A 20,195-nucleotide genomic window follows, 5' to 3' on the forward strand; every position below is an offset into this window, starting at 1 on the left:
TCCCTGCTCAGCAAAGCAGTGGTGCCACAGTCACAACCACTGCCTTTAATTCATACTTGGAACGAACCACACCTGTGTCCTGCTGCTGTTGATGTGCTGATAGCAAACGTGATATGGATCAGGAGGAGAGAAAAGCACCCCCAGAGCTGTAACTCCACTACCTTGTGCCACCACTGGATTACCTGAGGAACCATTTCTCTGCTTGCTTTTCATTCAGTAGGACGCTGGAGTTGGTGGTGACCTGTAGCTAGGAGAGTAGTTCAATAGTCTATATTGGGCACTGTGTGTGCCCAAAATGCAAGTCAGAATCCTAAAGAGCAGGACAGAGGGGGAACTCATTAAACCCAGTTGTGACAGTGAAGATAGGCAGTGAGGAGTGAGTGAGGGTAAGTGCACTAGGCGTGTATGCTGAAATGACAGAGTTTGAGGATCTGAGCCATAGGGAAATGCCCTCGCTGGCAGCACTGTCATGTAGAAACATCCATGGTTTTTCTTCCAAGAGGATGGAGCGATAAGCAATGCCTTTTCAACTATCAGCATTGCCACCTTGCTGAAGTTTCTTGAAGGGGTGGATGTTAAAATATGAAACATGTATCTTCCCTGAAAAACTTGGACACAATGAGTGTACAAAGCCATTTGACAGGAAATTTGCACTAAGGCATGTCAATGGTGAAGGAGACCTGGCAGGGTGCCCTGTTGGGAGGGCCGATGTGACTGACCCGGTGCTCTCTTGCCAAACATCCCGTAGACTTTCTTGGTGGCTTTCAGTGCCCCAGTCATGCCAGTTGTATTCTCCATGGCAACTCTGCCACAAGAGTGACAACCAACACACTTCTTGTTTTTTCATGAAGGGAGGGAGTGTCTGGCTATTTTATGTACCATGGGAGAGATGGGTGCTGGGGTGAGGTGGATCTGTGACCAGGGAGGTCTGGTTTGTGAATAGCTAGTAGCACGAAGTGAGACAGCCTTCTCTGCTCTCCTAAAGGAATGATTTTGTAAAGGAGCTAGTGGGACCCTGGTTCAGTTTTCTCTTGTGTTAGAAGACTTCACAGAGTGCCTGTGTTCCCAGCTGGAAAACCAGCTTATAATGGTGCATAGCCTGCATGGGCATTTTATATAGCAAAAGCTACAGTCACAGATGAAAATGCAGCGTTCTGAATTTTTAACCTGACTAAAAAGATAGGAAATTCAAAGCACAGATTAAAAGATGACTAAATATTTTGGCATTAGGAAAGACTGGCTTCCAACCTTTGCTGCAATTGCAAAACAAAGTATTTTGGAAATTATGAGGACTTTTGCTTTAAACACTATTAAGATCCTCTAGTTTTGTGTGCCTTTGACTGTGCCAGTTTCTGCATAGAGATGGACTATGTCAAATATTCCTTAAGAGAATCCATCTTCATTGCTTTGCTCTTCATTAATTGCTGCCATTGTGTTTTGTTTTCTAATGGGTGCTTATGCCTGACTGCTCAGATGTCCGGAAGCAAAGACATGATATTTAGGAAAGGCCTATTTAAGAATGATGAAAGGAGCAGGCTGGCTTGGGCATGAGGAACAATGACGTTAACAGGGACTCTTCAGCTGGAAAAAGAGATGGTTTAGAGGCATTATAAGCAAAGTTTGCAAAATCATGAATGGCATAAAAAATAGAAAAAGAATAGGTTCATTGTGTTGTCCTTTATAAGAACTGAGCTGGGTCCTAAACAAACAAGAGGATGCTCATTATACGGTGGGTAGCAGAGCTGTGTGATTCCTTGTCAAAGGATGTTGTGGATGCAATCAGTTTACCTGAGTTCAAGGGAAGACTGGAGAAGTCCATACAAGGTAATCCATAAAAAGTTATTAATGTAGAAATTGGAGTTGTCTCTGAGTTTGACCCCTGGATCCCAAAGAGTTGGAGGTAGGGGGAATATGTTTGTTCTGCTCATTCTCATTCTTAGGCATCCAGTAATGGCTAGTGACAAAAAAAAAAAAAAAACAAAACTGGGTTAGCCCTTCTGTCCAGCCCTGCATGCTCATGTTATAGTATGTTCTTGTGTTGGGCCTGAGTCGAACAGTGATGATTTTGGTTACCTCAGACTTATGCATGGATCATGGTATCACACTGAGTAAATTTCTGCCTCATGTGTTTGTAATGTTTGATTTGAGAAAGTTCTTTTGTTCTCCCAGGCCATCAGCCAAGGAACATCTTGGGCAGGCATGAGGTGTAGTGCCTGTTTTGAGGAAAATATTGCACTATTGGTTGCTATAACTGTACATTTATGGAGAGTTTCAGGTGTGCCTGCCCATTGTCAGATGTCACAGGTCTCCAGTGCATCTAGAGAACAACAGAATAGTTTACGGATTTCATGAACTGAAGCATCAGGTGAAAAAGAATTGCTTTGACATGATGGATACTAGACTGCAGATTTTCACTCTTTCTTATTTCATTTGAGAGCTTCATCATTGTTCCAAAAAAAGCTCTTCAAGGACAGAACCACCTGGAGGGAAAAAGCTCATGTTCCTCTCTCTGCAGGCTGCCAAATACAGGAGATTTTGTAGGAACTATGTAATACTTTTAGGAAGCTTTGCTGGGACATGCAAAGAGTTTTAGAAGTCCTGCTCTTCACTGCTAAGCCTGATATATTGCTCTCTTTTTCCCTCCCCACGCCAGGGATATATTTCCACAAGGTCTGCCTGATGAATATGCCTTTGTAACGACCTTCAAATTCCGGAAGGCTTCCAGGAAAGAAGACTGGTATATTTGGCAGATTATTGATAAGTATGGCATACCACAGGTATGAGACCCTTTGCAGCCAGCAAGAGCAGCCTTGTTTCTCTTTTGTTGCATGAACCAACTTTCTTGCCTTAACCTCCCACTCCTTTTTCCTTGTGGACTAGCAAAAATCCCTTTGCCTGTCTCTCAGTTAATTTTGCTGAAAATCCTTTACATTTAATTCAAACCCTGGAGGAAGGTTTGCATAGACCTTGATTGTTGTTAGCATGCAGATGGATGTATTAGTTGGAAAGGGGGAGAAAAATATGCCATCCTTGCTCTTGAAACTACCCTTGGGTTCTTGGTTGTTTTGTTCAGGTAGTTCTGTTTAAGGAAAATATTTTACCTGTTTGGAAAAAGATAGCCACATAGATGTACCACAGAGCAATGAGCTATGTCGAGTTTCTGCACAGACTTCTAGATATCATGCAAAGGCATTACGGGTTCCGTATTTAGGATGTGGATGTAACACCTGTTATTGCTCCACAACCCTGACTCCTGGCTGTTGCAGAACTTGATCTAGTAATTTTTGTCAAGTACTCTCAGGTTCTCGGAAGAAAAATACCATAAGAATGTAATAAAGGGCTGTCTTTTCCTATATAGCATCTTCTTAGCAGCATGCTATAGTTTAGGGGTTCGAGTGTGCTTGAGGAGGGAGTGGTTTGGATGGGCTGTATGTTTTTCGGATCAGTACAAACATGATGCTGACGGCATTACCCATGGCTCTAAACTGGGCTGTTGGCATGGGCTCATGTAGCCACATAACGCAGTGTTACTGCTTTGGGACTGGTATTTGAAAAGATTTTGGGACCTCACAGTGAAGGATAGGTGCAGTTTGAGGAGTTAGCATTGAGTTTCAGACAATGGTAAAAGACATTGGAAAATTATTATCAGCTGCATTTTGTTAAATGAAATCTGATTTACTCTGCTACATGCATTCCTAATTCCTGTAGAGCGAGAATGTGTATATCACTCAGTATTTCTTGGAGACAGCTGAAAACTGGAACTGCTTAGGTGTGGAGAGAAAAAAGCACTCAAGAGCCTCAGTAATATTTTCAAAAGTGCCTTAAATTGTGGTACTAGAAGTGCCTTAGAGTCTCATGAGCCTTGTTTCACGTAAAGTCCGTAGTGGTTCGGCCACTACATTGCAGACCTGCATAGTTTACAGACTGCAGACACTTCTGAGCTAATACTGATCCGAGCGGGCATTTCCAGCCAGCACGGTGCTCAGCTGCATGGAGATGTTGGGTCAAATCTGGAGTCAGCCTACCCTGGGCTGCTTACATCAGACACAGCTCGGTGCCAATGTGGCCAAACTCCTTCCAGCTCTGCAGCTTGCAGAGGCACTGTTTGTTCCTCTGGCTCTGTGCGTTGCTCCATTCCCTGCTGCTTGCTAGTAACTGCCTGACTTTGGTAAAAGAAGAAATCAATTTGTAAATGAACTAAAAGTACAATGTCTTCAAAAGTCTATTTTTGCCTGCTCCATAGCTTGCAACGCAGTGGGGGTGAGCGCAGCAAGATGTTGTTAGGAATGGGTTGTGGGGGGAGAAAGGCAGAGAGAGACATGTAGAGGGAGAAAGATGGAGGGAGGCAGTGGTGGGATTTTGATTCAGCAGTGATCAAGTGGAGTGACATCATTTAATACAGAATTAAAATAGACTTTTTTCCCCACTCTCACTTGAAAATGCTTAAGAATGGTCACTTAGGACCTAATTTCTTGTGTGTTACACTTGATTATTTTGGTCAGAAAGGAAGACATTTGAGGCCATCTGTCCTTAAACCCTTCCAACTTTCCCGTATCCCTAGGCGTTGTCTCTTCTATTTCTAATTAATCGTATCAGGCCAGGAACCAGTCTTCGGCACTGACTCTAAGTGGCATGGCCTGGCTGTGTCCACACTGTGTAATGCATGGTCCTAGGTTTCCTCTGAGCTAAAGCATATTCATTATTGTTTGTTTGTTTCAGTTTTCTGTTCAAAGCATCTGAAATAAAGTGTGGGCAGTGCTACAACTCAGCGGACTGGTTTCATCCCAGGCAATGAGGGATTTGTCCATACCCCATGGGATGGTTGAGGACATACGATGGGTACTAAAGAACACAGAGCCTGCTGGGAAGTAGTGGAAGAGTGCACGGGATAGAGGGATCCAAAACAGTCTCAGCTTTGCCTGTCTGCCTTTGGGTAGACGCCTCTGACGTGCTACCACCCAACCATGCCCAAGCATTGCCTGGGAGGCATCAAGGTGGCATGTGCTGAAACCGTGCCAAGGATTGTACTCAAAAGAGAATCTTTAGATGGTCATGGGTCTGCACCCAAGCCTGTGCCCTGACCTGTCTTATTTACTAGCATAGGTGTAGGCTCCCTGTCCAACTTCATATCTCACACAAAACTCTGTCCTCTACTCTTTGCTTGCGTTTCTCACCACGTGCTGTGCCACCCCTGACTTTGGGGTGTCAGTCGCAATGGAAGGCAGGCAGAAGGAAGGAGGAGGCTTTGTACTTTACTAGAAAAATCGTTTCTTTCTGCCTGTAGGTCTCGATCCGACTGGACGGAGAGAACAAAGCTGTGGAGTACAATGCCATTGGGCTCACCAAGGATGCCGTCAGAGTGGTCTTCCGACATGCACGAGTCAGTGACCTTTTTGACCGCAACTGGCACAAAATTGCCCTCAGCATTCAGTCAAAGGCTGTCTCACTTTACATAGACTGCAGACTGGTGCAGATGCTGCCTATTGAAGACAGGGAAAATATTGACATTCAAGGAAAGACTGTGATTGGCAAACGCTTGTATGATAGCGTCCCCATTGATGTAAGTACTGCGTGTGCCGATTAGAGCTGGGGTAACATTCAGCATTGGGTTTGCAGCATGTGAATGGGGTTCTGGGGGGTTATGTTTTAATTGACCCTTTTCCTGAAGAAGCATCACTGAAACGTTACCTGTGTTACATAGCTAAGACGGATTGGCATATCATCATGTACAAGACTTGCTGTCTTTCTATGCGAGACTGTCAGTATCTCCATAATAGGGATTAAAAATAATAAATTAATTTAATCTTTCTGTCCAGTCCAAGAATGTTCTATAGTTGAAATCAGAGACAAAATCATCCACAAACACCATAGGACTGGGTACTGCACTACACACATAAAGGTCTTTTGCTGTCTGATCTTGGCATTATGAATGTTTCCAGCTGTCATAGGAAGAGATGGGGAAAAAAAGAAAGCTTGTTAACTCAGGAGAGTCATGATATAGTCTCAGTTCCTCAGAAAAGATACCTGATATTAAATCACTCTTGCTCCAGTTGAACCTAAGTTGAGACCTGCAGGCTGATTGTCCAATAGCAGTGTTAACCTGGTATAACTTAGCTGTGATTGTTTGGTGTTTTGAGACTTGTGTAATCTTTCTTAGCTGTGCAAAATGGATGGAATGTGCATATAAAATGTGCTAATAGGATTTCTCATGCACGGGTAAATGGTCAGAAGATGCAAGGCACAACAGGAGAAAAACAAACTTTATGTCTAGACAAAACTCTAGGAAGGATGAAGGTGGTCAGAATATGTCTTCTAAGACAGAAATTTGGCCAGCACATGGGGATTAGCATGCCTATCTACAGGAATATGCCTATTAAAATTTGTATGAAAACCTGCACCAGAATTTTAATAGGCATATTCCAGGTCCCATTAGCTCAGCACTCTTGAAGCACGCTGAGATATTGGTCCATTATTGATGCAGAGAGAGAGAGATATTGACTACAGGATCCATAGAATCACTATGAATTTAGCCCCATCCGGCTTTTGTTTGTATTCGTCTGTACTGTTTATATCCAAGCAAAAGGACATGCGGTCTTTAATAATTTACTGTCTCTGAGACTGTTGCCTCACTTTGTCTTCTAGTTTGATCTTCAGCGGATGGTTATTTACTGTGATTCTCGGCATGCTGAGCTGGAGACCTGCTGTGACATTCCCTCTGGACCAGTAAGCTTCTTTTTGTCATTTATTCATTTTCACATGAACACTCTTCATTGAAATCTATTACATAAATCAGGGAATATATGACAGTGTGGGATTATCATTTTTTTAATGATGCTGAGTGAAACCTAACTATGTAATTGGTAATATGGCAGTGCCAGAAGAGGATCACTGCAGAGGGATGAGTATGAGGAATTTGAAGTTTCCAAGCTGCTCTTTCCTTGTCAAACTGTCAGGGGAAACAAAACCCTGAAGTGATGATGGAACAACAGAAATTCAGCATGAAATATTCAATGTGTTTCCCACTGGTTTTATTTGGGAAGAGCTAAAACAGTGCCAGTTGCTGCTTACTTTCCTGTCATTAGAAACTTCCACCCTCCTTTCACTCTTCTCCCCTTGATCCTGGTTAAAGAGATTCATTGTTCATTTTGCCACGTTTTTCCCTATTGCTCAAATGAATGGCTTTTGTGGGATTTCATTCCTCACTATGACTCATTTAGCTGTGAGTTATCCCGTAATGCCTATGTGGTTTCTCTAAAGTGGGTGGAAGAGGAAGCTTTCTAGCATCGAAGGCTTTGTCATGACCTTGAGTGTTTGGGTGTAGTGCCAGGTCACGGTCCTGACGGAAGCACCTCCCCTGGAAGTGAGACCCACTGTTGGCAACGAGCAAGTTGGCCACCTCAAGACTGTCAACTGCTCCTGTCCTGCTGGACAAAAGGTGAGTGTTGAGATGAGTGTGTTTCATTTGAGATGTGCTGGATGGGTTTGGAAATAGGGGTATGACACCATGCAAGTGAGTTATAAGAAGGGCTGTATTTGTTCGTGAAGCGCTTTAAGACCTAGCGGTGGAAAGCACTTCATAGAAAGAGCCAGGCATGTGTTATTTGCAGGTGGGATGTCGGTAGAGGTAATGGCAGTCTTTCCAGGTTTTTTCTTTTTACCTAATTCAGTGATTTTGGTCAGGCTGGTAGTACTGGTAACAACCTTGAAAACAAAGTGCTTATTCTTATCCAGCCCAGTTATGTACATCCTTCTTCAAGTAAAAAGGAAGAGATTCTGGAGGTACATGTAGGCACACTGAAAAAATCTCATAGCTTTTAAAAGCAGTGTCCTTGCTTATATTAGCTGTGAATGGGACCTCTGACAAGCCAGCTTCACTGTCATTGCTCTTGAGGGCATGTCATATTTAGTCTGTTCTCCACTAAAGCCTGAGAACATTTTTGTTGTCCTCAGTTGCTGTCAGATTGGGCCCCTTGCTCGCTCTGTTATATAATGAGATCAGTCTGAATAATCATGTTTTTTTTTTTTTGTCTTAGGGGGAGAGAGGTCCAATTGGCCCTGAAGGTCCTAAAGGTCAAAAGGTCAGTAATACGTGCTAGTTCATTTGTTCAATAAAACCACAACCAACAACAAAGAAAATAGTTTCAGAGTAAGTTGAGGAGTTTATTTTGAGAAATAAGAGTCAATTTGGTATATGACTACATTCAGATAGTTTTGGATGAGCCTGGAAGTGCAGAAGACTCTGGCCATCTTGAATCTTTCCTCCAGGCTTGCATTTGAGCTTCTCTGTTGCTGCTTTATGTCATTCTTAGAGTGTGTGTGTTCAAGAAACCTTTTCCTGTAGCTTCTAAACTGGCATTTTTACAAGTTAGTGTTATTCACTAGGTCATGAACAGCTTTCACAAGTCACCTGGAAAACCACGTGCTGCTTCTGTGCGGTGCCTTGCTCAGCAGCACTAGATATCCACAGGTTAGGTAGCAGCCTCCCGGTCACACTCTACAAAATTTCCTGAGACTAAGGTAAAGGATTAGTCACAATCTGTTATCCTTAGCAAGATTGTCTGAGTCACGACCTTATGTTAAATATAGGCCACTTTCCTCAGGACTCTTCTTTCTAGATAACAGGGTAGGAGAGTGGTTAGGACCTCTGCTTCAAGTTTCACAGTGCAACCTCTATATTATCCTGCAAATTCTGCAAGCTTCTTTGATATGCCCATGCGTACATTCAGCATACGCACATTTTCCTTCTGTACTTGATTACAAATAGAGCTGTGATACAATTGACTTAAAGGGAGCACTTGTACTGGAAGAAAACAAAGAAAGATCCATAACATTGCTGAAGAGGTGAAAGTTGGTGGTGTTGGTGGTTCTCAGTTTCACCATCTGTGTGATTAAAAAGATGTTTGGGAACAATTTGTATTCAAAAATATTTCCACCCGAATCACTTTTGCAAATTCAGTCACTGAATTTATACCTGTTTGGTGAATAAACTAATTGCATCCCACCAAAAGTTACTCAGTTATTATGAAACACTGTGGGAGGGCAAAGGAGAAATCTCTGGGTCTTGGGAGGTCAGACATCCTCAGCAATGTGTTGTGGTTTTTTTGGCAAGGCTTGGTCTGCTATCTGCAGGGAGAAGTTTTGGATGATGAGGAGACGTGTTTTGGAGTATGTTTTCTGCTGGCTTGAAAGAACATGGGCGCGTTAATGCTGAGATGTGCCTGACTGAAACTGCAGAAGATGTTTCCTTATGCTTCCACCCGTATATAAATAGCAACTTTCTATTTTAATCTGTGACAGCTTAAATAATGATAGGCTGTTTTGAAGAATGGCAGAGCCATGACTGTTGTGAGGAGGTTGCAGAAGGATGATGATGATAATAATAAAAGCACCCTGCAGCAACATCCCGTTGTCTTTCACCGCTTTGACAAGGTCTATGCGCTGGTGAGGCTGTCTGTACTATGTAATATGGCACTCTGCTGGGGTGCAGGAGATACTAGTCGAATACAAAATAGTGTATATCCCAGCAGAGCATCAGCAGGTTTTCTGTAACAGATCCTGAAATGGCTGTCCCACTCCTGCAGGTAGGTTGCTGAAGAGCTCTTCAGGAGCGTTCGACTTTTCCCTGGCTGTAGTGGTCTGAGACTTGTGTACAGCCAAGGCAGGACTGTGTCACAGTCTCAGGGAGCTGGAGATGATGCCATTTAAATCCAGACTCTGACAACAATTTGGTACAAATGTGATGATTTGAGACAAATTACTTAGCTTCTCTATCTCCTAAATAAGGGAAGTTATAGATTTTGCTACTGACTTGCAAAGATGTTGTGATTAAATAACGTATACCACCCTTGACAGCAGTTCTTGCATTGCTATTGCCAAGGACCAGTTTGTCACAGTCCCTGCTCTATGTGCAGGAATTAACGTCTCCTCCTCTCATTCTCTGCAACATTATCGAGCTACCCAGGCTAAAATGTTGGCCATGAGGAAGAAAGTGAATGCTGTTTGCAACTCCCCAATATTATCACCTGGTACTTTATCAAGGGAAGACAAAGGCCCCACAAAAATATGAGTGGCTTCTGCATTATGTGGTTGTAAATGTCCATAATATATTTTAGGATCATTCGACTTGGCTCCTCATTTCTAAGGTGCAAGGGCTGTGTTTTAAAGCTTTGTTGTTGTGTAACAAGGAGGGCTGTAAAGCTTTTTTTTTCAGGTAACAAATCAAAGATTTCCATTTGTTACTTGAATACAAGAACTGGGGCTTCAATAAAAAATTAAAAAAAAAAAAAAATCGTAAGATCTCTACTATGCTCTTAGGTTTGATTAGAACAGGCTAACAGGTGAGTACAGCATAAGAAAAGACCAAGCATTCATTGACTAAACAGAGAGGTGGGAGCAAACAAATGAATAAGGAAAGAAATTATCAGAAAAAGGTGGAAACAGAGTGACATCGGAAGTCTGAGTCAAAATTCATCATTTTCTCTATAGACATCATCACTACTGAGCATCTCTTATTTGGGATGAATTGCAAAGCTGAAATCTACCCCTAAATAACTGTGGCCCAAGGGATATTTAGGTAGGCTGCAGGTACCTGAGGGTTATCCAAAAATATTTTACAGGCTGATAGCGAGAAAACTCAGAGACTATATGGCCATATAAGAACCCAGGAAAGCAGCTGGTTTAGCTGTATCAGAAAACCAGCACACAGCTGGCGGGAGTTACCAGAGAAACGAGTCCCATGAGGGGATACTAACAGGGAGACAGGTCAGTGTTAAAAAAACAAAACATCCCCCTTTGCTCTAAAACAGGGATCTTTGGAGAGGTTGATAAAGGCAGGAGGACTGTGAAGCTCCTTGTGTAAGCTAAGACAGGTTTTCGTTTTGTTTTTGTTTTGTTTTCCCTAGACCGGTAGTAGCTGGTGGCTTTTTCACTCTTTAACCAAAGAAGGAATAATGGCTATGCGGTTCTTTCTGTTTTATTTAAAAGAAAAAAGGTCAGTTTGAGGGTCTGTTAGTAAAGTGAATGTGGCTGTTGTCTATCTGAGTTGAAGACGGAGAGACTGCTGTTCAGGCTCTGCTATCCTGAGCTGCTGTAGCATATTCCTTCTTTTAGGAGAGGAGGTTTGGACAGGCTTTTGTTATGGTACCATCTGACCAGCATAAATACAAAGTGTATGAATATACGAAGTGTATAACCAGTGTAGGAAGATAAAGAGTTTCTGTTCCTCTAAAATTTAAGTCTCTCAAGGCAGGGCAAAACAGGAGTGCTTGCTTTATTATTATTTCACTTTATTAGAAAAAGTGAAAAAATCCCTCAGAGATGAACACCTCTGCCTCATCCATGCTGCCAAAGTGAAGGTAATGCATGGAGACACAGCGTACATGTTTTGGAAGGAGATACAGTAAAGGATGGTATTGGGGAAGAGTGAGGCAGGAAATAGCTTTGGAAGAATTGGCTAACATGCCTGAAGCTGGGTCCTCCTGATAAATTATAGATGTTAACAACAGCCCAGTTTACTTTATTTTCCTTCCATACTTGCTCTGCATGCTTTGTTGTTTGCAGGCAGCCAGGCTGGCTGGTTGGGACACTGGGCTGATGGTCAACAGGCTTCTGCTGTCTTCCAGAACTGCTATCGATCTGAGTTTACAGAAAATCACTTCTCTGTGAGAACTGTTTTTGTCCACATCATAGAAATGACTGCTTACCTGCCTTTGGGAAGTCTGTGAAGCCCAGTGTATTAGACATGCTCTAGCAGGATTTATTTTTTCCTCCAAATTAGAAAGAAGTTTTGATGTACCTTAAGTGACTTAAAAGAGATGGTTGCATAAAAACTTCTACGAATTTTGCCACAGCCTATTTGAATTGACTGTGACGTTATTTTTGCATATATGCTGCTTGCTCTGTGCGGTTTCTTTCCTTTGGCAAAAAAAATATAAAGGCTAAAGAAAGAAACTTTCATATTTTCTGTGCTTTCAAAAGCCTGTCTTCATCTGAGGCAAAGAAAGCATGATCCCAACAAACATTTCAGTGTCTGGTGCAGCTAAGCACATTTTTTGGGGCATAGATCAGAGCAGATTGAATAGAGCCACAAAATTAAATCCTACTGTGGTCCGTGTGGGGAATTTTGAGGAGTACAGGGGTCATTGGACTTATCACTGCTATGGTACTTGAGGGTCCTGCTCCAGGTCTGAGACTTTTTCTGCTTGATGCTATGTCTATACTGAAGTCCTAAGTACCTAAACTCCCTACAAGCAAAAGACAATGGGAGATACATATAGGTGAGGGCATTGTATTTGTTAGTGATGGCCGGGGAGCTCAGCACAGCATATTTCTGGTATATACCTTTTGGGTGAGATATCAGGCAGGAGGTAGGTAGAGGTGGGTGGGCAGAATCCTCTGCTCTCCAGCAGCTCCTGGTGCTAGAGCAACTGAAGAAACTGCTGGCAGTGCTGCACATAGCCTTAAACTAGTCTTAGTAATGGGTATATCCTCAGCTGGTCTTTCTTCCAGTTTTGTGAGTGTAGAGCAGTATATGAAAATGATTTGCAGGTATTTTTTCTGCACTTGCTGGTTTTGGCACCACTTTTAGTTCTGTATCTGATGAATATTTATGAAAGGATGTGTCTTCTTTGATTCTTTATCCCTTTCACCCCTGTCCTTTTTAGGAGACAAGTGAAGAAAAAGTTTTGTTTGTTTTTTTGATTGACCATTTTTCTCTTTTCCTCCCTATGTATTTTCTTCTCCAGTTTTCATTCCTCTACCCGTCAGAATTTGTATGCTTTCAACTGTCCGTCTTCTGTGTTCCCTTCCCTCTCTTCCACTGGAGCAAGCAAAGAGAGCGACTCTGTGTGTGTTGCACACTTCTGCGAGAGGAAGGGAGTAGTTAGCTGATCATGAAAATTCAGCATGAATGAAAACAATAGGGTTTGAATTTTTTTAAAAATAGCTCTAAAATCTTGACAATGTTTACAGGTTTATTTTTTCCATATTTTGGGCGTGCACCCTCTAGGTCTTATGCAAACTGCCCTTCCAAGTCCTTCCTGGTTTAATAGAAAATAAAGACTTTTGAAGAACCTCACAAGAGAAAGCTCTCTGCCTTGCCAATGTACCCTGGAGGCTTCCAGCAGTATTTTCATATGAAAAATAGAATATAAAATCAATCTGAGAACTTGGACAGTCGGTATAAATGCAATGAGGTACACCCAGTCCTTATGGCAGGAGCTGAAATCTTGGCAGTAGAGACTGGTGGGACCAGAAGCGTCCACAATCTCAGTCAAACCCTTGTTGCACTGCTTCCCAAAAAATCAAAGCAACAGAAAGCTGACTAGAAAATACAAACACTAATGCAACACACTTCACAAATGAGTCCAACATGGAGGTGTAAGAGGAAATCTCATCTGTTATTTCTATGCCTGTCAAGAAAGAATGAATTAACTCCGTGGTATTAACTTCTTTTTCAAGGGAGAAAGTGGCAGCCAAGGGCTTCCTGGACTCAGAGGAGAAAAAGGAGAGTCAGTAAGTAAGAAATACCAGAATGATTTTATGTAAGGAGATGGAAATACAAGTAGTCGTTTTCTACTTTATGGTGAGAATTTGCTCACAATGTCAATGATGTGCCCTGTTGAATATGTTCCCTCTGCTGGGCCTTTATCCCAGGGGAAAGCTGATCTTTCTGGCATCCAACGGCATTTCTTGGAGGGGGGGAAATGGGTGGGTTCATCCCCGAAAACAACTGATAATTGACTTAGTATTGGCCTTCCAATTAAAATATGTAACTTGGGTATACTTGATTATAGCACAGCTGCACATCCGGCAGGGACAGTATGAGGCAACTGAACACAAGGAAGATGCAAATCTCTCTCAACTCTTTTACATTCAGATGACCAAGATACAGCTTTCCCCAGCTGCAATTAATGCAAATGCCAGACTGAGTTTTTAGGCGAGAAAATCTTTACCCCTATGTAAAATTCATTTTAATAAGGGTCGTTGGCATCTTTGATTTTGGAAATGTAATATCAGACTCTGCCCTGAATAGAAAATAAGATGTTTTGCTGGCTGCAGTAGGAGAATTGGGGATAGGCTTTCTATTTTAATTTGTCACTGAATTATTATAAAGGAATTATGCCCAAAGAAAATTACTTTCCCTATAGTAGCTGTCCTGTGACTTGTGTGTCTATGTATATCTATAGATGTGATATATATGGATAGAGGGACATCTCTCAGATATATAACAAGGAAAACATGAAATATATACTTATAGTGTCATTTGACATTCTTGCTATCAAATGTATCTTTCCCTCTCCTTTCATTTCTAGGGCAGAGCCTATGGCAGAGGAGAAAAAGGAGAAAAGGTAAGATCTAATCCTTCATTGCACTAATCAAGACAGTCACTTGATGTTGCCTTCCGTAGCTCAGAGGTTGCTTTTAGAGTACACAGGATGCAAGAGATGTGATACAGTTGGATCTTTGTGGGGAACTTTTATATTGTGTTATGCCTCCTTCTGCAGAAAAGCTTTTGAGTGTTCATTGCTTTTCCTCTTCATGTTCTTTGAGTTTCCTTAGCGCATTGGCCATGTAAAATGCTATCACATTGAAATCATAATCTTTGATTAAGCAGCAGTGAGTTCATGTAATGCAGTATAGCAGCTGGCTGGAAGGATGAAAAACAAAGGGAAAGAATAATTTTGAGTTTATTGAGTTTTCAACAGGATTAAATTTGGGTCATGAGGAGACTGACACACTGTTTCTTTTCATCGGATATTTTCATTAATAACCTGAAGGACAAAAGCCAGAGTATTTTTTTTACTGCAAATATTAGGCAGGACAGAGTATTAAGACTTGGAGGTTAAAATTGACGATACAGAATAACCACTGAAAATTGCTATGTTATCTGTCTTGGAAAATATGTTCAATGGTGATCAACAATGGGAAACAAGCAGCATGTCTGGCCTAATCTGCATGAAAAAGATGTTGGTTTCCAGGCAATTCTGGCTGCAAACTTCCCATTCACCATAACAAAATGAAGCTACAGACCTAGAGTGCAGAGGAGTAGCTGTTTCTCTCTGTAGCTCCATATCACACCTGGCTGTGGGTGTTTTCCTTATCACCAAAGTGAAATTTCAAGTTTTGGGGAACAATGGAAAAATATTGACAGGAGGGTGTAGGAGACAGATGGAAGGAAGAAGTTATGGTTCATACTGAAAACGGGATTAAGAATCTGTGGAGCTGTTTTTCCAGGGGGTCCGTGGCTACCTGATTGCTCAGGTAATTTAAAATAATATTGGATTGTGGTCTGAAAGGAAGAATGCCCTACTAGCGAGAACATGGCATTTATGGCCATTGCATCTTTTCATTTATTCTTTCTATGATTATGATATATTGATTGTATATAGTGGTAATGCATCATATGAAATTACAATCTAAATGAGGGTTGCTCATGGCAGGAAATATTATCGAGCCAGGCTAGAGACATGGGGGCTATAAAGCACATATTTCTGCATCCATCTTCCTGCAGTCCTCCCACTGACAGCCACTATTTAGCCTTTGAGACTCAGGATGCAGCCTTTGGAAAGCAGCTCGTGTTTGGCAGGTCGTGAGAGTCAGCAGTCTGATGGGAAACACAATGTTTACAATATGAGTTGTGCTGCAGTTGAAGCAAGTTCTTGTTTTCTTATGTTTTGATCTTTGCAGAAAAGTGTTGGAAAACATCACTCCATCTGTATTATTGTCATGCCTGGAAAAATAGGTCTGCAAGTCTGGATTGGAGGGGGGAAAAAAAAAAAAAAGACCCCACAGTATGTGCAGAAGTTCTTTGATTGGGATAGCCAAACAACATTGACTGGCCCAAATGAATGTGTAGGCACAGAGATCCCTGAGTTTATGGCCAGCCTGTTTTGTTTATTTGGTACTGATGCCAGCTGAGGCAGCTTGTCCTCATCTGTGGAGGAAGTGTATTTGGTACCTGGTGTGTTTGTGCCCCATGTCTGCCCAATGGCTGAGTGTCAGTGCTGTTGCTGATGGAGAGCAAAGATATTTCAGCTGTACATTGCTGGCTTGATTAAAAAGGGAGCTTGGGGATATAGAATCATAGAACATCTCAAGTTGGAAGGGACCCATAAGGGTCATCGAGTCCAACTCCTTGCTCCTTACAGGACTACCTAAAAATAAACCACATGACTAAGAGCATCATCCAGACGCTCCTTGAACTCTGACAAGCTTGGTGCAATGACCACTTCCCTGGAGAGCCTGTTCCAGTGACCAACCACCCTCTCAGTGAAGAACCTTTTCCTAATGTCCAGTCTGAACTTCTCCTGATGCAGCTTCATTCCGTTTCCTTGGGTCCTATCACTGGCCACCAGAGAGAGGAGATCAGCACCTCCCCCTCATCTGGCCCCCTTGAGGAAGCTGTAGATTGCAATGAGCTTCACCCCTCAGCCTTCTCTTCTCCAAGTGGAACAAACCAAGTGACCTCAGCTGCTCCTCCTAAGTCTTGCACTTGAGACCTTTCACCATCTTGGTTGCCCTCCTCTGGACACACTCTAATAGTTTGATGTCCCTCTTATATTGAGGCGCCCAAAACTGCCCACAGTACTCGAGGCGGGGCTGCACCAGTGCAGTGCAGAGTGGGACAATCACCTCCCTCGATCGGCTGGCTATGCTGTGCTTGATGCACACCCAGGACACAGTTGGCCCTTTTGGCTGCCAGGGCACACTGTTGACTCATACTCAACTTGCCATCAACCCAAACCCCCAGATCTCTTTCTGCAGGGCTGCTCTCCAGCCTCTCGTCCCCCAATTTGTACATGTAACCAGGATTACCCCGTCCCAGCTACAGAATCCTGCACTTGCTCTTGTTAAATTTCGTATGGTTGGTGATTGCCCAGCTCTATAGTCTATCCAGATCTCTCTGTAAGGCCTCTCTACTCTCAAGGGAGTCCACAGCTCCTCCTAGTTTAGTATTGTAGACAAACTTAATGTACATTCAGTTCCTGTGTCCGGATCATTTATAAAAACATTGAAGAGCACTGCCCCTAAAACTGAGCCCTGGGGAACCCCACCGGTGACTGGCCGCCAGCCTGATGTCATCCCATTTACTAAAACTTTTTGAGCCCAACCCGTCAGCCAATTGCTCACCCAACATATTATGGACTTGTCTAGCTGTGTGCTAGACACTTTGTCCACAAGGACACTGTGAGAGAGGCTATCAAAGGCTTTGCTAAAATCCAGAATCACCACATCTACTGGCTTCCCTTGGTCAACTACGTGGGTGACCTTGTCATAAAAGGAAATTAAGTTGGTTAAGCAGGCCTTTCCCTTCATGAACCCGTGCTGGCTACGGTCAATGACTGCGTTGTCTCTTAAGTGTTTTTCAGTAACTCCCAGAATAACCTTCTCCATAATTTTACCAGGCACTGAAGTGAGAATAACAGGCCTGTAGTTACCAGGATCTTCCTTCTTACTCTTCTTGAAAATAGGGACAACATTTGCCAACTTCCAGTCAACTGGGACCTCTCCAGACTCCCAAGACAGTTGGAAAATAATGGAGAGACGTCCCACGATAACATCAGCCAGCTCTTTCAGTACCCTGGGATGAATCCCATCGGGCCCCATAGACTTATGTGCATCCAGCTGGAGCAGCAAGTCTCGACCAAGTTCAGAGCCAGCTGGGAGTTTATCATCCCACCAGTCACTGTCTTTCAACACAGGGCTCCGGGTTTCCCAGGGCCCATCATCAGTGTTGAAGAGAGGCAGAGGCGGCATTAAATATCTCCACTTTGTCTATGTCCCTATTTGTGAGGTGACCGACGTCATAAAGCAATGGACCAATGTTATCTCTGATCCTCCTTTTGCTGTTAACATATTGAAAAAAGCCCTTTTTCTTGTCCTTCACAGTACTGGCCAGCTTGAACTCTAACTGAGCTTTGTCCGCATGTGTTTTCTCCCTACGCTGGCGAAAAGCATCTCTGTAGTCCTCCTGTGTCGCCTATCCTTGCTTCCAATGTTCATACACTTTCCTTTTCCACCTGTGTTCTAGAAGATCCCTGCTCAGCCAAGCCGGCCTTCTGCCCCATTTGCTTGACTTCCAGCACTTTGGAATTGCCTGCTCCTGCGCTCTTCAGAGGTGGGTCCAACATTCATGGACCCCAATACCTTCAAAAGCAGATTCCCAGGAGACCTTACTAACTAGCTCCTTCAGCAGCCTGAAGTCTTCTCTCCCGTGTCGTGGTTTAACCCCAGTCAGCAACCAAGTACCACACAGCCGCTGGCTCACCCTCCCTGCCCCTCTGTTGGGATGGGGGAGAGAATCTGAAGAGCAAAAGTAAGAAAACTCCTGGGTTGAGATAAGAACAGTTTAATAATTGAAATAAAATTAATAATAATAACAACAACAACAATAATAATAATATTGTAATGAAAAGAAAAACGAGAGAGAGACAGGAACAAAACCCAGGAAAATCAAGTGATGCAACTGCTCACCACCTGCCAACCAATGCCCAGCCCAGCCCCGAGCAGCGGTCGCAGCCCTCCGGCCAGCTCCCCCCAGTTTCTGTACTGAGCATGATGTCATATGGTATGGAAAAGCCCTTTGGCCAGTCTGGGTCAGCTGTCCTGGCTGTGCTCCCTCCCAGCTCCTTGTGCACCTGGCAGAGCATGGGAAGCTGAAAAGTCCTTGACTAGTATAAACACTACTTAGCAACAACTAAAGCATCAGTGTGTTATCAACATTATTCTCATGCTAAATCCAAAACACAGCACTCTACCAGCTACTAGGAAGAAAATAATTAACTCTATCCCAGCTGAAGCCAGGACACCCCATATCCAGGGTGAAAGTTTTGCTGGCAGTTTTTCTCCTGTCACCAGCGATTTGAAACTCACCTACTTTGTGGTCACTGTCACCAAGGCAGCCACTTCGTCCACGATTACCTCTCTGTTTACAAACAACAAATCTAGGAGGGCACCTTTCCTAGTTGGCTCCCTTAGTACCTGCATCAAGAAGTTATCTTCAACGTGCTTCAAAAATTTCCTGGACCTGTTTGTGTCCGCTTTATGATATTCCCAGTTGATGTCTGGAAAGTTAAAATTCCCATCAATAGGGACAAGGGCAGTAGATCTAGAGATATCCCTTAATTCCTTGTAGAATAATTCATTGGTGGTGTTGTGCTGGCTGGGTGGTTGACAGTAGACTCCCACAAAATCCCCTTGGCTTTCCCCTTCATCCTTACCCAGTCTAGCTCAACCATGTCATCGCCAACTGCACGCGCTGTACAATCAAATCCCTCCCTCACATACAGCGCCACCCCCTGCTTCACCTGCCCTGCCTGTCCCTCCTGAAGAGCCTAGAACCATCCATCATGGCACCCCTGTCACAGGACTCATCCCGCCAGGTTCTGCTTATGCTAATGATGTTGTAGCTCTGGGACTGGGCCAGAGATTCTAGCTCCTCTTGTTTGTTCCTCATGCTGCATGCATTAGTATAAAGACATTTCAAGTGTGCTCCAGTGTATTCAGCACATCATGGAGCAGACTGAAGGACCTCTCTAGCACACCGTCCCTCAAACATTGGCGTGTCGTGCCGAAGCTTCTCTCTAGCAACCCTGGTTTTATCCCTTTCCCTCTTCAAATCTACTTTAAAGCTCTTTCCATGAGCCCTGCTAACTCCTGCACAAAGATCCTTTTCCCCCTTTGAGACAGGTGTACGCTGCTGTCATGTAGATCAACCCATGATCAAAAAACGCCAAATTCTGCTGGTGACACCAGTCATGGAGCCAGGTATTGATCTGCTGGGTCTTCCTGTTTCTTCCCTCATCATTCCCTGCAACTGGAAGGATAAAGAGCACTGCTTGTGCTCCTGAGCCCTTAACCAGTTGTCCCAACACCCTGAAGTCTCTCTTGATTGCCCTTGGACTTCTTATTGTAACTTCATTGCTGCCTACATGAAAAATCAATAATGGATAATAATCCGAGGGCCTTACCAGGGTAGGAAGTTTTCTCGTCACATCTTTAACCGAGGCCCCAGGGAGACAGCAGACTTCCTTAAGAAGTGGGTCCAGTCTGTGCATTGGCCCTTCTGTTCCCTGTGGAAGGGAGTCCTCTATGACAATGGTCTTTTTTTCTTTATGGAAGTAGTTTTGACACAGGGCGTAGGCTGAATTAACCTTTGTGACACCTCCAACCTAGATGACCATCGTCCTTGTCAT

The 20,195-nt window shown here is 43.2% G+C and overlaps 1 protein-coding gene across 3 annotated transcripts in view; it reads left to right on the forward strand.

Moving 5' to 3' along the window:
- COL22A1 (collagen type XXII alpha 1 chain) overlaps nt 1-20,195 on the forward strand; it is a 225,103-nt gene that overhangs the window by 78,685 nt on the left and 126,223 nt on the right. For all 3 annotated transcript variants that reach the window (XR_014229069.1, XR_014229070.1, XM_082320514.1), the window contains exons 6-12: nt 2,654-2,777; nt 5,285-5,560; nt 6,643-6,723; nt 7,322-7,435; nt 8,034-8,078; nt 13,459-13,512; nt 14,313-14,348. Coding sequence is in view for 1 of the 3 variants with exons in the window: in XM_082320514.1 (XP_082176640.1) it covers nt 2,654-2,777; nt 5,285-5,560; nt 6,643-6,723; nt 7,322-7,435; nt 8,034-8,078; nt 13,459-13,512; nt 14,313-14,348 (730 nt within the window). In the remaining 2 variants the exon portion in view is untranslated. The remainder of the gene's footprint in view (nt 1-2,653; nt 2,778-5,284; nt 5,561-6,642; nt 6,724-7,321; nt 7,436-8,033; nt 8,079-13,458; nt 13,513-14,312; nt 14,349-20,195) is intronic.

Source organism: Platalea leucorodia (assembly GCF_965183815.1).
Source record: "Platalea leucorodia genome assembly, chromosome: 1".
NCBI classification, from domain to species: domain Eukaryota; kingdom Metazoa; phylum Chordata; class Aves; order Pelecaniformes; family Threskiornithidae; genus Platalea; species Platalea leucorodia.